Source organism: Eretmochelys imbricata, chromosome 14 (assembly GCF_965152235.1).
Source record: "Eretmochelys imbricata isolate rEreImb1 chromosome 14, rEreImb1.hap1, whole genome shotgun sequence".
Lineage (NCBI taxonomy): Eukaryota > Metazoa > Chordata > Testudines > Cheloniidae > Eretmochelys > Eretmochelys imbricata.
In genome coordinates this window covers 16,408,414-16,424,793 of record NC_135585.1, presented here as the reverse complement: position 1 = coordinate 16,424,793, position 16,380 = coordinate 16,408,414, and the positions used below count along the sequence as shown (strand labels likewise).

Below are 16,380 nucleotides of genomic sequence, written 5' to 3'. Positions count from 1 at the left end.
GAGCCCAGAAAAGATATTCCCTCTCCCACCTTGTCTCTCATGTAGAAATCCAGTCATTTTTAAGACTCTCACTGTGTTAGGATTAGAGCTAAACTACAAGAAGGGAAATATTTACTGAATCCCCAAGGCCAGCCTCCAATTATCTTTTACATGTTTCCTCCAGTGTTATTTACGTTGCATGTTGTTATGGGGGTTGTGATCTGTCATGTATTTTCAAGGCTGGATAACAGGGAAAACCATGACCAGGTGTTACACAGTTCGTATTACAGCTGTGACTTGTTGCATGAATTTTACAAGAGCATCTCTGCACCGATTCCTCTAAGGTTGCAAGAGAAATAAAGTCCTGATTGCTGCTACCCATTTAATTAAAGTGCTGGATGGGGATGATCGGGGGTTGCTCATCTAATGCATGCCATAGTTTTAATAAAGGGTGTATTCTTGTTTTCATTCATCTTATCTTCAGTCTAGGGAATGTAGAGCCCGAGTTCTTCTTTGTGACCTTTCATTGTCCTTTGTCAGCGATCTGTGTAGACCTCCCTTAGACGGTGTTGACAAATGAGCTACTCCTGAACTGGGAGCAGGCCCATCAAGAGAAGTTTGGGGGCCCGGTACATCATGTTTGTTGGCGCTCCACCCCTCCCATTTCTTTATTTACACAGACATTAGTCATTTGGGGGGGGGGGCTGAGTTTGGAGCCCCAGTACAATTGTTCCCTCTCTCCCTCCCTCTTGTCAGCCCTGATTGCCAGTTGCGCTGTGTGCTTTAAAGGGGCAGAACGGTTTCATGCACTGAGAGGTGGGATCTCTGTGCTCTGTTTCCAGCTTTGCTACAGTCTTCACATACAGTCTATGTGACCGCTAGCAAATCTTCAAGGACCTGATGCTTTCAAAAGTGCTGAGACCCTGCAGCTCCTCTTCACTTCAGTTGAACTGGGTTCTCAGCACCTCTAAAAATCCAGCCCTTGGCTGAGCCGTGCCTCAGTTTCCCCATCCAGAACTTGTAGGTGATCTCACTTACCTAGTTCATAGGTAGTTGGGGTGCTTAGTTTAATGTAGTGAAATGCTTTGATGTCCTTGGTCACAAGGAAACTATAGACGTGAACAGTGGAAGGGAGGGAGAAAAGCTCCCTGCAAATGGGGGGCAGAGGGACAAGAGGGGGAGTGAGGAGAGGGTACTGACACTTGGCAGGGTGGGGGCAAGCAACTGGCTCTAAGCTGGGAAGGAGGGTCCGAGCCCAGGGGTTCCTACCTGCTCCCTGACTCACTCCAGCCCCGATGGGTCCCACTACCTGCTTCCCGGCTCCCAGGCCTCATGGCAGCTGCTTCCACAATATTTCCCTGTTCCTGCTCCCCACCTGCACCCCCATTTCTGCCGCCCCTCGTGCAAGTGGCATTTTCTATTCAAGAACTCCAATAGCATTCAAAGAAATTGGACCTGTGCCTCTCTGAGGGGTCATACCCTGCGGTCAGATCACACACACAGTTTCCGTTGGAGTCGGGGCAGAGGGAAGGGAGGGGTTGCATTGAAATCATGGCAGATGTATTGCCAGATATGCTTTCGTCTGATGAAGTTAGTGCCATGTGATGCTGTAGGTTTCTGGGCGAGGAAGTAATATTTCCCCCCATCTCTGTCCCCTGACTTACCTCTGCCCCTGGATCCTTTCCCCACTCCATGTGCATTAGTGGCAGATCTACCACGGCACAGATACCGCCGGGGGCTGCCTGAGATTGTACAGCTGTTCTGTCTGAGTTACTAGGAATAATGTAAAATGCTGTCGTTTTTACCCTTCCTCTTGTAGGAAAATAGCATCACCTCCAGGATGTCTGCTATCCCCCTTATAGCCTGGGGCTCCCTGAAGGCGGTTTGAGTTCAGATTCTAGCTTTTTTTTCTTCTCCTCCTCTCTGTCAGGATGAGTTGTAGTGTTGCCAAGTTAAGTCTTGCCATTCCAAGAGGCGGGAGGCTGGCTAAGGAGCTGAAGTGGTGTGCCGGAGAGACCCACGGTTCTGTTCTAAGACCAAGGATACCAGCATGTTGCACAGGTTCAATAGGGGAAAGTCCTGGGGATTTTCCCCACCAGAAGGGGCGTGTCTGTGCTGCAATCGAAAATCGGGGCAGGGGGAGTAAAAAGAGGGGAGAAAAGTGGCCTCTTATGCGGGCACAAGGAATAACTTGTTCTTCTTAGAGCAGCCTCTGCACATTCCAACTCATGGGATGCCCTGGCAGTGCAGCCTGGACCAATCAATATGATGTGACCATAGAAAGGACAAAGGTGTCATGGAACAGGGAGGTGTAATATTCCCTCCCTAGGCAGCAGTAGCACAACTGAGATACTAGGGTCAGCTTTGGGTTCCTTAGTCCCAGAAGGACAGTTACAAACTAGGGGGAATTGGGAGAACAAAAAACCGACCCGTGGCCTGGAGGAGCTGACTCAGAAGGAAGATGTATAGAGCTAAATGTGTAGGGTTGGCCGAGTGATAATTAAATGTATGTGGAGTGGTGTTGAAGGGGAGGTAATATTCAAATGGGGGAGGGCAATTGGGGGCATTGGGCCTGTTTTGCTTGCTTAGTATGGATAAAGAAGATCTGAAGGGTTGGGGGCGAGGGGAGGGGGGTGAAAATGTGAGTTTTTCTGCTTGCCGTTCTCTTAGAAATCTCAAACATGTTTAAGTCTGTGCTTTTGCGAGAGGATTCATTGGAGGTCCTCAGTGTGGATTATGACCTTTCTAAGTCCTTCATCGAAGGGTTTAAGGGTTTGACTCTTTAGCAGAGACCTCTTGTTCTCCCAGGTAGTTCTCATGCATCTGAGTTAAACAGATATTAACAAAAGATGGACAAACGTGCTGTGTGCCCTCATTTCCCATGGCTTTCAGCATCTCACAGCATCAGGTGCTGGTTATCCTACTGCTTCTGTCTTGCATATTCAGCAGGATACTGACTATGGTAGTTTGGAGGTGCTCTGCCCTTCCAGCTCCCATCATAGTCCAAAATTCATGCAGCATGAGTCAGGGTAGGATTTAGGGTTTGCGGGGAGCTCAACAAGGTGGTTATTGCAGTCCCTACATTCCACACACAACCCCTTGCCCCCCACGGCCGATCCCTCCTCCTTTTCTCCATTGTGACTGGACAATGGATTTCCCCTTCCTTTCTCCTGTACAGGGTGCTTGGGAGGGGGAGGACCTGGTTGCTAGGTCTCATCCCAGAACAGGTCAACAGGGCTCTCCCTGTTCTGTGCTCAGCTGGTTCTGCCTAGGGACCAGATCGATGCATCTGGATGGTCCTTGGCCTCACAGTTCCATGTTATGCCTAGGACAATTCCACAAAATTGGGACTCTTCCAAGTCCTCCACTGAACTGGGGAGCCCGCTGGGCTGTGGCCTTGGCAGGTCTAAACAAAGCTTTGGCATAGGTGAAGAGGGTGTGACACAATGGGTGGGGGGGGATGTTAATTTCCTAAGTACTGCCTCTTATGCAGAGCTGTGAGCGTTTGCGACACAGAGGGAGCTCCTGGTGCGGATAGCATGTCTACAAGGGTAACACATTGTGATAGGTAAACCTCCCTCTCTGTTCCCTGCCGTGCAAAATGAGTACCTCATATTTTATACATCTGTTTGTGTGATCTAAACACAGCAGCCGTTCCCTGATGGAGAAAGTTATGAACATGCTCTAAGGAGGCAACTGGCCCTTGTGCAGTGGGACTAGCCTCGCTTATGTTGAGGACGTGGGTGATGCGTAGGCCTCGTGTGGCATGGAGAACGCCGCCCCAACTCATTAGCAGTGTTTGCTGATGGAACGGTTGGCTGAAATGGACAGTCTCGGAAGTGGGTAGGGTGACCAGATAGCAAGTATGAAAAATCGTGACAGAGTATGGGGGGTAATAGGCACCTATATAAGAAAAATCCCCAAATGTTGGGACTGTCCCTATAAAATCAGGACATCTGGTCACCTTAGAAGCGGGCACTGTCTGCTCTAGACCAGCATGGGGAGCAGACCTTGTCGTGGAGGCCGGCCAGTGTGTATCTTGCACGTACCCAGCAGAGCCTAGTGAGCCGTGCTTCAGGAGCTAGCTGGCTGTCTTTAGGATAGCGATCAAATGTGAAAGGAAAAGCCACGCCCAAAGAATGCCTCCAAAGCAGGAGCAATTGCAGTGGTCATAGGGAAAGAGTTGAGCCACAAGATTAAAGCAAGTCCCGCTGAATTATTCATCCCTTCGTGGAGCATATTGGGAGGGAAATGGAGCTGCTTTGATGAGAGAATGAGCCTTTTCTGCGGCGGATACACAGCTCCTTCTCAGGGCATTACATCAGCGCCCAGGCTCACGTAGCACAGCTACTGCAATCCAATGTGGCAGGCCGTAAACGTTCAATTATTTGCCAGTGCTGCTTCGGGAGGGTCATGTTAAATAAAAAACCGAAGCATCCCCATTGTGATCTGTGGGAGCTGGGCTCTGGTTTCCAATTCATCTCCTGAACGATCGAATATTTGCGAGAGAGTCGATGTTTCCCGTCAGTTTGAGTACAGCGCCGATACCTTAAGCCATCTAAGTGTAAACCGGGCTTGCCGCTGGTTTGATCCAAGACCAATATTTCAGCTAGGAAATAAGGGCCCCATTCTGTGAGACACAGAGAGCTGGCAGCTGGCTGCTGAGTGAGCATCCTCAGTGAAGCCAATGAGAATTGTGAATGCTCAGCACCTTGTAGGACGGGGTCTGATCTTTTCTTTTTTTAAATGGTTTTGTGGATTGTGCTGAGTTAATGGAAATAAAACATCAGTGTGAGTGCTGGGTGACAGCACAGAACCCCAAGATAAAAGAAAACAAATTTTCTGGTCAAGAGATTGGAATTTCCAGGTGTTGCAAGGCCAGTTCATAAGCCACATACAATGAGGTGGAACTCAAGCCCGTGCAGCAGACCCAGCACAAGACCGATGTACAACTTAAATTTTATTTTGAGAGTTTAAGTGGGACTGCAAAGGATGAATAGCTTTTGTGCTGGCTCTGCCGGGGGTGAATTGGCTACCCACATGGGTAACTGCTCACCACTTTGAGTAAGTGGATCTCCCTTCAGCCCTAGGGAATGTAACTCTCCAGTTGCTCCTGTTGTTTAATCATCTTTTTTTGTCATAGGTGTGTATCTAATACCTGGCCATTTTAATCTTCAGAAGTGCTCAGCATTAATTGGGAGACGGGGTGGGGGGAGGGCTCTAATAGTTAGAACGTGTGTCTGGACACCTGGGTTCCATTCCTGCTTTTGCTGTTGAGTCATCATGTGTCCTTGAGCAAGTCACTTGACCCTCTTGTTGCTTCATTTTGCCCATCTGTAAAATGGAGGATAATATCCTCTGCGCTTGGCAGGGTTGAGATGAGGCTGTTCGTAAATCCCTGGGAGACACGCACTGAGCAATGCTATGTGGATGCACAGTGTTGTTGTAGAACTTTGCTTGTTAATAACAGGGCCAGCGGAGTGGTTGATCCCTGATCAATGTCCTACTAAAGATCTGCACAGCTGAGAGCCTTGGTTAATGGGATTCAAAGGGAACAACCCTCTAACGCTGGAGCTCCAAGGAGAGGCGGGGCATCCAGTCCACTGGCAGAGGGAAAGCGGGACAGTGCCAACAACACTGTGGCCTGGGTCATTTATTATCCAGGTCGGAGGTGGTGAGGTGAGGGCAACTCACGTAACTTGGCATATCTTATACCGAGAACAGCTTCCAGCTGTGAGCGGCTTAGCACAGTCTGCTTCTATACTTTGCAACATCCCCAGCAGCTTCCAGCTGATCTCAAAGTGCTTTCCAAACATCATTGCCTCGTGGCTGTAGGTAAATATCACTATCCCCGTTTTACAGATGAAGAAACTGAGGCACGAGGAGATTGTGTGGCCTTTGGCAAGCTGTTTGGTGAGTCAGTGGCATAGCCCAAATCTCCTGTCCCCCTGCTCTAACCATGAGATGGAGCTACTGTAGCAGACGTTGTCTGTTTACCATGAGAGTCCTGGTTTGAGTCTGCTGTGGTCAAGTGCACTGTGTGAACAGGCTAAGTCCAGCTAATGAATAGTTAAGCCGTTCACTGGTATTTGGCACCAGCTGTTGAGCACAGCATCAGTGAAGTTTTTGATCCCACTATTTGTATATCAGAGGCAGGTTTTTTGGCAAAAGCTATAGAATAAAGGTATTGTGTGGGCATAACAACAGTGCCAGAGGGAGAAGCGTATAGTACCCAAATCTGGAAGGAGAAGTCTTCAGAGTCCAAGCTAAAATAGGAAGGCAGCAAGCTAATGAACAGTGAATGCTCACACATCACGGTCTCCTGGCATAGACCTCAGGGCATGTCTGCACTTGATCTGTTCACACTCAGTTAGGTACCCAATGCAATGATATTGACCCCCTGTCAAGAAATGTGCTGACGGGGGGGAGTGGGGGGAGAGGGCCAGGCTGGCACTTTCATTTAACCCTTTCGGTTAATCTAGCAGATCCTTGGTCTGCCTGGAGGTGTGAAGCTGCCAGGCTTAATTAATGTATGCATTATAAGCTGTTATTTACTTGGGGAGTAAAAGGAGAAGTTCTGCTGAGCCCCTCCCTGTGTCCAGCTCCCTGTTGGGAAGGATGCTCTGGGTGGAGCTGCTGTGTTCTGTTCTGGAAGCTTATGGCCCCAACTCCTACCTGTTTAAGCTGGCTCCCTGGCAAGCCCCTTGCCACCGTCCACACTCCGTTGGCAGCTGGAGCTCGCCTAACAGGGTCCATCTCCTGTCTCTCTGTCAGATAGGTGGGCATTATTCTCCCTGCTAATTATAAAGCTAAGGAAACTGAGACAGACAGGGGGTGCCTTGCCACAGGTTACACAGCCAGTCAGTGGCAGAGCCGGGAATGATAGCTCCCTGCCCCTTGTCCGATTTGCTAGACCCCACTGCCCCTCCGAGCATCCTCACTGTGGCATACTAGGTATTCTTGTGGCCCTAAATTCACTCCCCTCTCTGTTCCAGGCCATGGCTCTGTTCCAGGATCTGCTGAATGAGGTCAACGGCGTGAAGATGGCTAATTTCCATATGAACGAGGGCTTCCAAAACATCAAGGAGAAACTTGACTCGGTGAGTGTGGCCCTTGCCCACAGAACAGAGCTGGCCTGGTCACACTCCCTGGTGAGGGGAGTGCCAAGCCTTCTCCTTCCACCCCTGAGGCACCGACATCCCCTAGTCCCTCTTGCTGTATGTGCCATGTACCCTCAGTGGGGCTCTCCCTCCTGCCACAAGCAGCACTCAACTCCAAGGGGAGTTAACGCAGTCCCCGTCCCCTTGATTTCTCTTCTCGCTACTCCCCAGGCCTTTATGAGCTAGTATTCCCCACCCCTCCTGTGTTTTGGGGGTAACTTAGAGTACAAACTGCTTGGGCCGGGTCTGTGCCTGGCTTATGTGCAGCAGATCAGCATGCTCTAAGGGAAGTGTCCCATAAGAGCACACTGTTCCCCCTCTGCACATGTAGGGGAGAATGTCTCCTCTCCCTCCCTCTCTGTCTGTCTGCGGTAATGCTGGTCAGAGCAGACAGAGGGGACTGGCTGACCTTTCCTCTCCTGTGGGAATTGCACTGAAGACCAGCTTGTACCCTTAGGGCTGCTCCCTATTACTCTAATACCAGGAAAGGGCAGGCAGGGGGTTGCTCTGGAGAGAGAAGAGGGGGTAGAATCCATAGTTCACCATGTAAAATATCTCATTTTGCTTGCACATTGGCCTCCTCAATTAAAATACCCGCACGGTGTCTGTGGCATGGGACAAGGGGAAGGAGCAGGAGATGCTGCCAGAGGACAGATGCTCTGCGCGTGCAAAAACAGCCAATAGCTAAGCTGGCCAGGGATGGCAGGAGGCATTGGGACTGAGACGCATCGGCAGAGCTAGGAAGGGAATAGCAGGGGATGCTGGGGCTGAAGTCCGTCGGCAGTGTGGCTCATGGGGAGCCCAGGCCTGGGACAGCAGGGCGGGATGCAAATCAGAACCGAGCTGAGCATGGGCACTGGGGAGTTGGCTATTCAGACAGAGCTGTGTGCCGGTCCCGCACACCAACCACGTGGTTGAGTCGATCTGGCTGGGGAGTAACGGGTGGGGGAGTCGTGCACTGGGCTCACCTGCACTCTCAGGCCTTCCCTTCCCTAGAGCCTTGTTACTGTTCCTGAGCACTCCGCCCAGGAGTTAACCAGCGCCAGAGCAGAGGGAATGGGGTTTGTACTCCCAAGGCCTGGGGAAGCCATGCTGGGCGGCCAGGCCTGTAACAGCAGAGCCAACTGCCTGGCTCAGGTAACATGAACTGATGCTGCAGCCAGGAGGTAAAAATTCAGCGCTCAGGACCTCCACAAGGGATCCCAGCGAGGTGACAAACACGGCTGATGGGTGTGAAGTGAGTCTGCGGAGTTCCCGTCTCCAGGTGCCCATGGGGCAGGTGGGATTGAGAAGCATTCACCTTTGTGTCACCGCTGCCTTCTCCTGCCAGTTCCACCAAGGCGGGGAAGCTTTAGAATCCATCCAGGGGCTCAGGAGGAGCCCCACTGGCAGAGGGGCTGAGAAAGAACATTGAAATGTGAGGGGGTATTTAGCACAGGGAAGGGGTGAGGAAGAGCCAATCCCCTGTTAACTGCTGGAGGAGTTAGATAGATAAAGGAGCCCAGCATGGGATCCAGGACAGGGCACCTGCCCACGCCCCTTGAAGGACTAAGACAGGGATCCATCATTCCATGTCAATGGTGAGCGAGAACTCTCAGCAGGTAAATCATTCTAGCAAGGCCTGGGGGAGCTCCCACCTGCCTCGTGCCAGCCATAGGTCTCTGCCAACCGAGGGATTGTTGCCAGGTGGGGGAGAGTTTGAATCTTGTGATGCTGCCCACAGGGAGGCAGGAGAGCTTGGCAGTGCCCAGCTTACTCCTTGTACCTTCAGGGATCCTCAGGGTGGCCATCTGCAGGAATGCTTGCAAAACATGCTAGCTCCCCCGAGGATCTAGCCAGCCGCAAGAGCTTATTCCTTTTGCAACTTGGCAAGCTGCCTTTTCCCATGAGCCTTGGGGGAAGGGAGGGGGGCTGTGGGGAAGCAGTAAACATCTCGTTTCCTAGAGTACAGGGAAACAAAAGCTAAGTGGATGCCAAGGCTGCGCCTTTACTGTGTGTGTTCAGCCCCAAAAGCATGCTTTACCTGAGAGAATAGGCAGTTGCCTCCCAGACCCCACCCTGTGTGCCTGGGGCCAGCCCAGCCTACCTCACTGACCTAGTCCCTTATCACAACCCCCTCTGATTTGCCACTGATGTGCCCAGCCTCAGTGTCCCCCACAACACAGGACTGGAACACCCTTCCTATTCTGCTTCCCCAGCCCACCCCCTCTTACCTTTCCAGTCTCTTCTGAATGCTTGCTCCTTCAGGTCCAACAAGTGGGGCTTGAAAAACCCACTTTCCTGTGATAAGTAGGAAACTGATCTATGGGGGTCTTTCTATTGACTTCAGTGGGCTGTGGATCAGACCCATAGTGCTGGGCTTTCAGGGTTTTTCATGGTGACCTTTTCCATTTAATTGGTGCCCACCCCAACTCCCATCATATACAACACAATAAACTGAGGTCAGAGCTAGTTTCAAGTGTTTTACTTGTATGCTATGCTTAAAGGGATAAGACCAAGACAGAAAGCCATATTTATAAATATCACACCCTTTTCTGGGTTTTTAATACCACTTTAGATGATCAAAACTGAAAGATCTTTACAAATCAGAGACCTGATTCTGCAAACATTCGCTCACATCAGCCCCTTCACTTGCCTGAAGAAGGCTTTGTCAGACTGGGTTCTTAATCTGTTTTTCAGAACATAAGCTCTTTAATTAAGGTGAGTGATGTGCAACAAATAATATTCTCAGTTTTGCTTTCTGTTTATGGCCCGTTTGATACACTAGAACAAAGTTCTTGTGTTGAGTTTCCAGTACTGGAGGAAGAAATATTTAAAGGCACACCACCAACTTAAGCATCCCATTCCTGTCAGAATTTGTTGGACCCTTTCCAGTTAACAATAACTCCCAAGATTACTAGTATTGAAATAGACTAGAGCAAAGTGGTTTTTTTTGCTTGCTCCTTCAGTTTGTTTATTTTGTATAGTCAAACTTTCCCCCACTCCCTAAGAACAAACAGTCAGTTTCTTCCCTTCTTGCTTGCATGACTTTCACAGAGCAACAGCAGAGAGGGAAAACATTTAAAAGATAGGAAAATGGGATTGCAAACCCACAATTTGGCAGGGGCACCAAGGGGCATGTCACTCAGGTTTTGAAACAGACTGTATTGCAAGCTGATGTCACTGCCTTTTGAAATACAAATAAAAGGAAAATAGATATTGGAGGGGGCAATATAAATGCACACACACGGTGTGGGTGTGCCGGTGTGCACTTGCACATGTGTGCTCACACAACCCCCCCTACATTTTGGATCTAAGTCTGAATTGGCCATCTTCCTTTTTAAAGGCAATCACACACACACCAGACTGTAGGAGATTAACTAAACTCTCTTCTCTTGCAAGAATTTACAACTGGATACCCAGGAGATTGGCAATCGACTGCAGACCTGCATCGCTGATCAGAAGAACTTGGATAGTGATGTGGTATGTCTCTGAGGGGAACGATTTGCATATGAATTGCCAAGGCACCCCCGGGGCCCCAATTCTCATTCTCTGACTCCTCCTTTTCAGGTGCTGATCTTCACTGAAATCCCTAGCTTCTCCTCCTTTATTTCTTCCCCGCAGGTCTTCTGCTCTGAGTCAAGGTCTCAGCTACTTGGACCAGGAAGGACCTGATCCTGAGTATAGGCACAGACTCAGTGGGTGCTCCAGGGCTGGAGCACCCACGGGGAAAAATTAGTGGGTGCTCTGCATCCACCAGCAGCCAAGCTCCCCTCCCAGCCCCCCCCCACCTCTGCCTCCTCCCCTGAGTGCGCCACATCCCCGCTCCTCCGCCTCCTCATCCGTGTTTGCTCCGGGAGGGAGAGAGGAGGAGTGGGAACGTGGCGTACGGAGGCGGGGAAGAGGCGGGACCGGGGCAGGGATTTGGGGAACGAGTCGGAATAGGGTCAGGGAGAGGGTAGAGTTGGGGTGGGAACTTTGGGGAAGGTGTTGGAATGGGGGTGGGGCTGATATGAGAGGGGGCGGGGGAGGGTGGAGTTGGGGCAAGGTCAGGGGCAGGGTGGGGGGTTGAGCACGCACCAGCGATAGCAGAAGTCAGCACCTATGATCCTGAGAGGTGCTGATCAACTCATTCCCTGTGACTTCAGTGCTCAGCATGTCTCATGGTCAGGCCCTAAGCAGCACTAAGTGTCCCAAACCACCTCCAGTAGGAACAGGAATTACACATATATTGAGGGGCAAGGCACATGAGTCTCTTCCTGAGTTTCTGTGGTCCTCCTTCCTCCTGACGCACCAGGAAACACCCCAATCCATCCAGCTTCCTCTCTTGCCAGAGGATTCTTTAGGGACAGGAAATGCCAGTGCTTCTATAGGAGGACTTAAAGCCTCCACTTCTCCACTAGGAAGGCTTAGGTGTCTGTCCCTAGTACTCCATGATCGCAGAAGTGGTGGTATGGGCATCTGGGGAGGGTCTGCGCCATCGTGGAACCAAGGATGCTGCTCAGTTGGGGAACATACATTCTCTGTCGAGCTATCTTCTTGGGTGATCCCTGGGCTGCTAGTCTCTGAAGAGTTAATGGAGGAGAGAATGAAGTCCCTTCCTAGACATGCACCACAGAAATACAGTCATCTCTGTTTGGTTTTGGTTTGCTTTCTTTCCAGAGGAACCTAGAGCGAAGGATAAACCTCTATCCTTCCCCCGAAGAAATGTATAACATGGTGCGCTGGGAAGTTCTGGAGGACTGTCTTGTGACAGGCAAAGACAAGAGCCCATCCACTGTGAGTGTGACTTCAATTAGGGGTGGCAGGGGGGAGCGGGGAGCTTAATATGTTTGCTCCCTTCCTCTTCCTCTGCTGAGACATCCCCATAATAGAGTGAGGAGGGAGATCTTGTGAATCTGGACCTTTTCCAGTCTTTGTGCGGCTTGACACAGTCTGAGACACTCTTCTCTGGGGCAGGATGTCCGGAACTGGCTTTGAGGGATCAGCCTGTACCTCTGTCAAGTTTCACATTTCTAGGCCCCAGTGCCATGCAAGATTCCACTTGATCAGGCTCTCATCCAAGGCTTCTCTCTCTAAATGTGGCCTTTTCTGATGTATGAGAGAGCCAGGCCTTTTCCCTCCGCCTGCCCTCTGACCCCATGTTGTGATGGCACCTTGTGATTGCCATTCCTCTGACACCAAGGGGCCATGCCTGAGCACTGGAAATCCTTGTATGACTCCTACCCAGGGCTTCCCAGTGCAGGGGTGCCGGAATGGGGGGTGTCCAAGGGGCCATGGACCTCCCACTTTTTGCCTGTCCACTTTTCACCACCAGCCCCACCCCTGTCCCTCCGCGTCCCCCTGAGGCTCCGCCTCCCAGCCAGGCTGGAAGTGGAGCCTAGCTCAGGGAGCCTGGGCAACTGTGGGGAGCTGCAAACCCTCCATCTGCCCTGGGTGGAGGAATCCGGGGGTTGGGGACATGGGTTTGGGCTGCTCTCCACCACCCACCCACCCCCCCGCCACCATGGGCAGGTGGAGGGGCCCAGGCTCTTCAGGGGGAAGAGGGTTACAGGAGTGGGGCCACGGAGGGGGCCACTTTGGGGAAGGCTCCACCACCCCTGTCACAGTGTCTAACTAGCACAATATGAGAAGGGTAATTTGTGTCATTTGGAGGTCTCACATTCTTGGAATTGATGCACTTACAGGATTTTACAGTGGCCACTGGACTAAATTAACCACTGGTGTAACCCCATCAACTTTACTCAGTGCATGAATTTGGTCCTTTCTTTCCATGCATGGTAAACATGTCTTATAGATGGGCTAACTGATCTGGTTCTTTCCCTTTTCTTGTCTCCAGGGTGCAGGCCTAGGGTAGCTTCCTGTTGCATTTAACTGTCTAGGGAAGTCACTGGCTGAATCTTCATGATTCGATAGCAGTGATGTCACCATGTCTTATAGGGGTTGATTGGAAAGCTAGTCCTGAGAGAAGATGAATTTGGTGGCAGTTGCCAGGGGATGGCTGCCAGCCTCAGAAAATAGCCGCACAGTGTGACATAACTGGTAGCTTATGGTCAAGCCGGAGGAATGCTAGAGTGGAGTAAGGCGAGGTGTTGTGGGTCAGGATGGAGATGCATTTGGCAGAGAATTGGAAGGTGCAGAGGAACTTACACAGTGTTTCCGTGTACCATACGTAGCTCTAGCCATTGTGCTAGCAGGACTGAGTACTTTACACAAGTGGGACTAAACCCTGCTCTTTTCCAAGAGGTTCATCAGAGCAGATCTCCACTTCTCCCCCTCCGGCTTAAGCCCCATTTCTCTCCCAGAATGCATACATTCCGTTACTCTAATTCACAGGCAAACACCCTCCCCTTCGCTTTGACCTCCTCCTTCATCATGTCCAAATAGCACTTGTACACTTTACCAGCGCACTTGCATCTGTGGAGGATATATCGGTTTAGCTGCGGTCAGAGTTACAGTTATACGCTTGGGAGTGGGTTAGAGTAGCTGCATGTGTGTATTGTGATTGGTACTCATTGGAGGTGCAAGGGAGCTTGTAGTGGAGGTGAGGGCCTGTGAGCGTGTTTGCACAGGAAGGCTTGTGGGTGAAGATTGGTTTAACTGGGGTCTTCAACTTGTAGTGATCACCTTGGTGGGGTTTGTACTTCAGCAACCTTAAATCCAAGCTAATGAAGGAATGTGCCTGATTGAACACATCTGTAATACACCCCTACCTCCATGAACAGGCTGTGAGGGAAGGTCGGGGCAGCATTTGGCTCATAGCATGCCTGTCAAACAATTAACTTCAGATAGCATCATAGAAGGTGGCAACTTCATGACTGTACCATTCTGTGGGAGTCATAGATTAGCTACTGAGATCCCCCTGTGGGTATGGAGTAGATAGAAAAATAGAGACACTCACAGGGCACAGGAGGTGATGTCCTATAGGGCAAATAAACCCATGGGAATTCAACAAGTTAATTGATCAATTGGGAACTTCTGTTCCAGTGCTAATCTCTGTAGTAAGCAACTATATTGCAACATGATATTCCTAACACGTGCTATTCTTGTTCTGTGTCAGCAACTCTATAAAGTTACCCATACGGATGCATGCAGGTGGCATAGTTTCCAAAAGAAATCATTTATTTCCTTACCATGGAATGACATTTCATATTTATGTGACTGCTAATTCCCAGAATTAGTCATTCCAAAGACAGTCCCTGGAATGTATTGGTGCTATTAGGGGGTGAAGAAGGTGATCAGACCTTCTCAGAATGGGATAGGCCTGAGCCACCAGATCTAGAGTTGGATGAGGATTTCCAGCTCCTGAGAGTGGACCTAGGTTCTGGTTTGGCCTGGGGACCCCCCTACAGAATTATGCTTAGGATCCTGATACCAACTACTCCCCCCACCTCAGCCTCACACATTTTAGCTCAAGTGTGCTTCAGTCCAGGGTTTCAGTTCTGGCTCATGTGATTTTCATGCATACACAATGCTTGTTGTTCCTATGGAGGGCGTTTTGGCAGACAGAGTAACTGTAATACCTGGTGGAAAGTAGCTGGTGTGACTGGCAGGGGCAAGCGTACACAATTGAGAGGGAGAGGCAGATATCTGCTAGGAATCCCATCCCAGAGACTCCTCTAGAAAGCAGGCTCCTAGGAAATACTTGGCCACTAGTGGAATTGATTCAGCAACCAACAAGGTCTTCAGAGGGCGTTTTGTGATTGCTGCTTCCTTTCAGTATAAAGGCCGGTTGGGGGCACGTCCTGTCCCATTGCCCATTCTGTCCAAATAGGCCTGTCTGATTTGATGGTAGTGTTACTTCCAGTTGAAGTGCAGAAATAGAAGAGGGTAGTTTTGAATATCCCAGGTCCCCCCCCCAATTTACTTTGAACTAGTGCCCATCAGTAAATTGCTCCCATTCCATTGGTTTCCAGGAAGCCCAGTCTGGGGATCCCAGCCTAGGCCAGCCCTCTCCAGCCGAGCAACCAGCTTCAGTTATGGACACCCAAGCCAGAAAACCCTCTGTAACCTGGGCAGGGGCTCCAGGGAGCCAGCCTGGCTCTCCCAGCAGCAGACCTGGTACTCCAGGGATGCAGGCAGGGACCAGGGCAGGCATGCCAGTGGTCCAGCCAGCAGCCCGGGCAGGCACACCAGAAGCCCAAGCAATCACTCCAGCAGCCCAGGCAGGCTCCCCCAGGACCCAGGCAGGCTCCCCCAGGACCCAGCCAGGGGCCCAGGCAGGCATCCCTGGGGCTCAGCCAGGGTCACCTGGGGCCCAGGCAGTCTCCCCCGGGGCTCAGCCAGGGACCCAGGCAGTCTCCCCCGGGGCTCAGCCAGGGACCCAGGCAGTCTCCCCCGGGGCTCAGCCAGGGACCCAGGCAGTCTCCCCCGGGGCTCAGCCAGGGACCCAGGCAGTCTCCCCCGGGGCTCAGCCAGGGACCCAGGCAGTCTCCCCCAGGACACAGCCAGGGGCCCAGCCAGGCTTCCCCGGGGCCCAGCCAGGGGCGCAGCCAGGCTTCCCTGGGGCCCAGCCAGGCTTCCCCGGGGCCCAGCCAGGGGCGCAGCCAGGCTTCCCTGGGGCCCAGCCAGGCTTCCCCGGGGCCCAGCCAGGGGCCCAGCCAGGCTTCCCCAGGGCCCAGCCAGGGGCCCAGCCAGGCTCGCCAGGGGCCCAGCCAGGTTCCCCCTGGGCCCAGCCCGGGGCCCAGCCAGGTTCCCCCGGGGCCCAGCCCAGGGCCCAGGCAGGCTTCCCTGGGGCCAAGGCAGGTGCTCCAGGAATCCAGCCAAGCTTCCCTGGCACCTGGCCCAGTTCCCCAGGGACCCAAGTGGGGCCTCCTGGAGCTCCAGGGACCCAGGCAGGCTACCTTGGGACCCCAGCAGGTGCTTCAGCATTGCAGCCCACATCACCTACAGCAGGTCCCTCAGCTCTAGCAGCCCAGCTTGCAATTCCACCTGGACCTTACTCTGCCGTTACATCCCCGGCATCACCTTTACAAGAGAAGGACAAACGCCTAACCTCATCCACCCCGCGAGAGTCCTCCGGGTCCAGCAGTGCCTCCAGCCGCTACTCAGATACCGTAGAAGCGCTGCGCCAGATCGGGCAGCTGACTGACCTCTACACCACCTTGAAGGAGCAGATAAACTACCTGGAGCAATTCAAGTGTAACCACGCCGACCTCAACAAGCTGCGACAATTCCTCTCGGATGCAGGTAGGGACTTACCCATCAGCCAGTGTCTTCATCACATCCTTTTGGGAGGGGGCAATGCAGGCAGCTTCCTGGG

At 51.8% G+C, this 16,380-nt stretch overlaps 1 protein-coding gene across 1 annotated transcript in view; it reads left to right on the top strand.

Moving 5' to 3' along the window:
* Positions 1-16,380, top strand: part of QRICH2 (glutamine rich 2) — a 52,129-nt gene that overhangs the window by 1,021 nt on the left and 34,728 nt on the right. The window contains exons 2-9 of the mRNA XM_077834017.1: positions 2,872-2,941; positions 4,870-4,898; positions 5,561-5,653; positions 6,975-7,079; positions 8,136-8,276; positions 10,521-10,601; positions 11,781-11,874; positions 16,029-16,307. Coding sequence (XP_077690143.1) covers positions 2,872-2,941; positions 4,870-4,898; positions 5,561-5,653; positions 6,975-7,079; positions 8,136-8,276; positions 10,521-10,601; positions 11,781-11,874; positions 16,029-16,307 — 892 coding nt within the window. The remainder of the gene's footprint in view (positions 1-2,871; positions 2,942-4,869; positions 4,899-5,560; positions 5,654-6,974; positions 7,080-8,135; positions 8,277-10,520; positions 10,602-11,780; positions 11,875-16,028; positions 16,308-16,380) is intronic.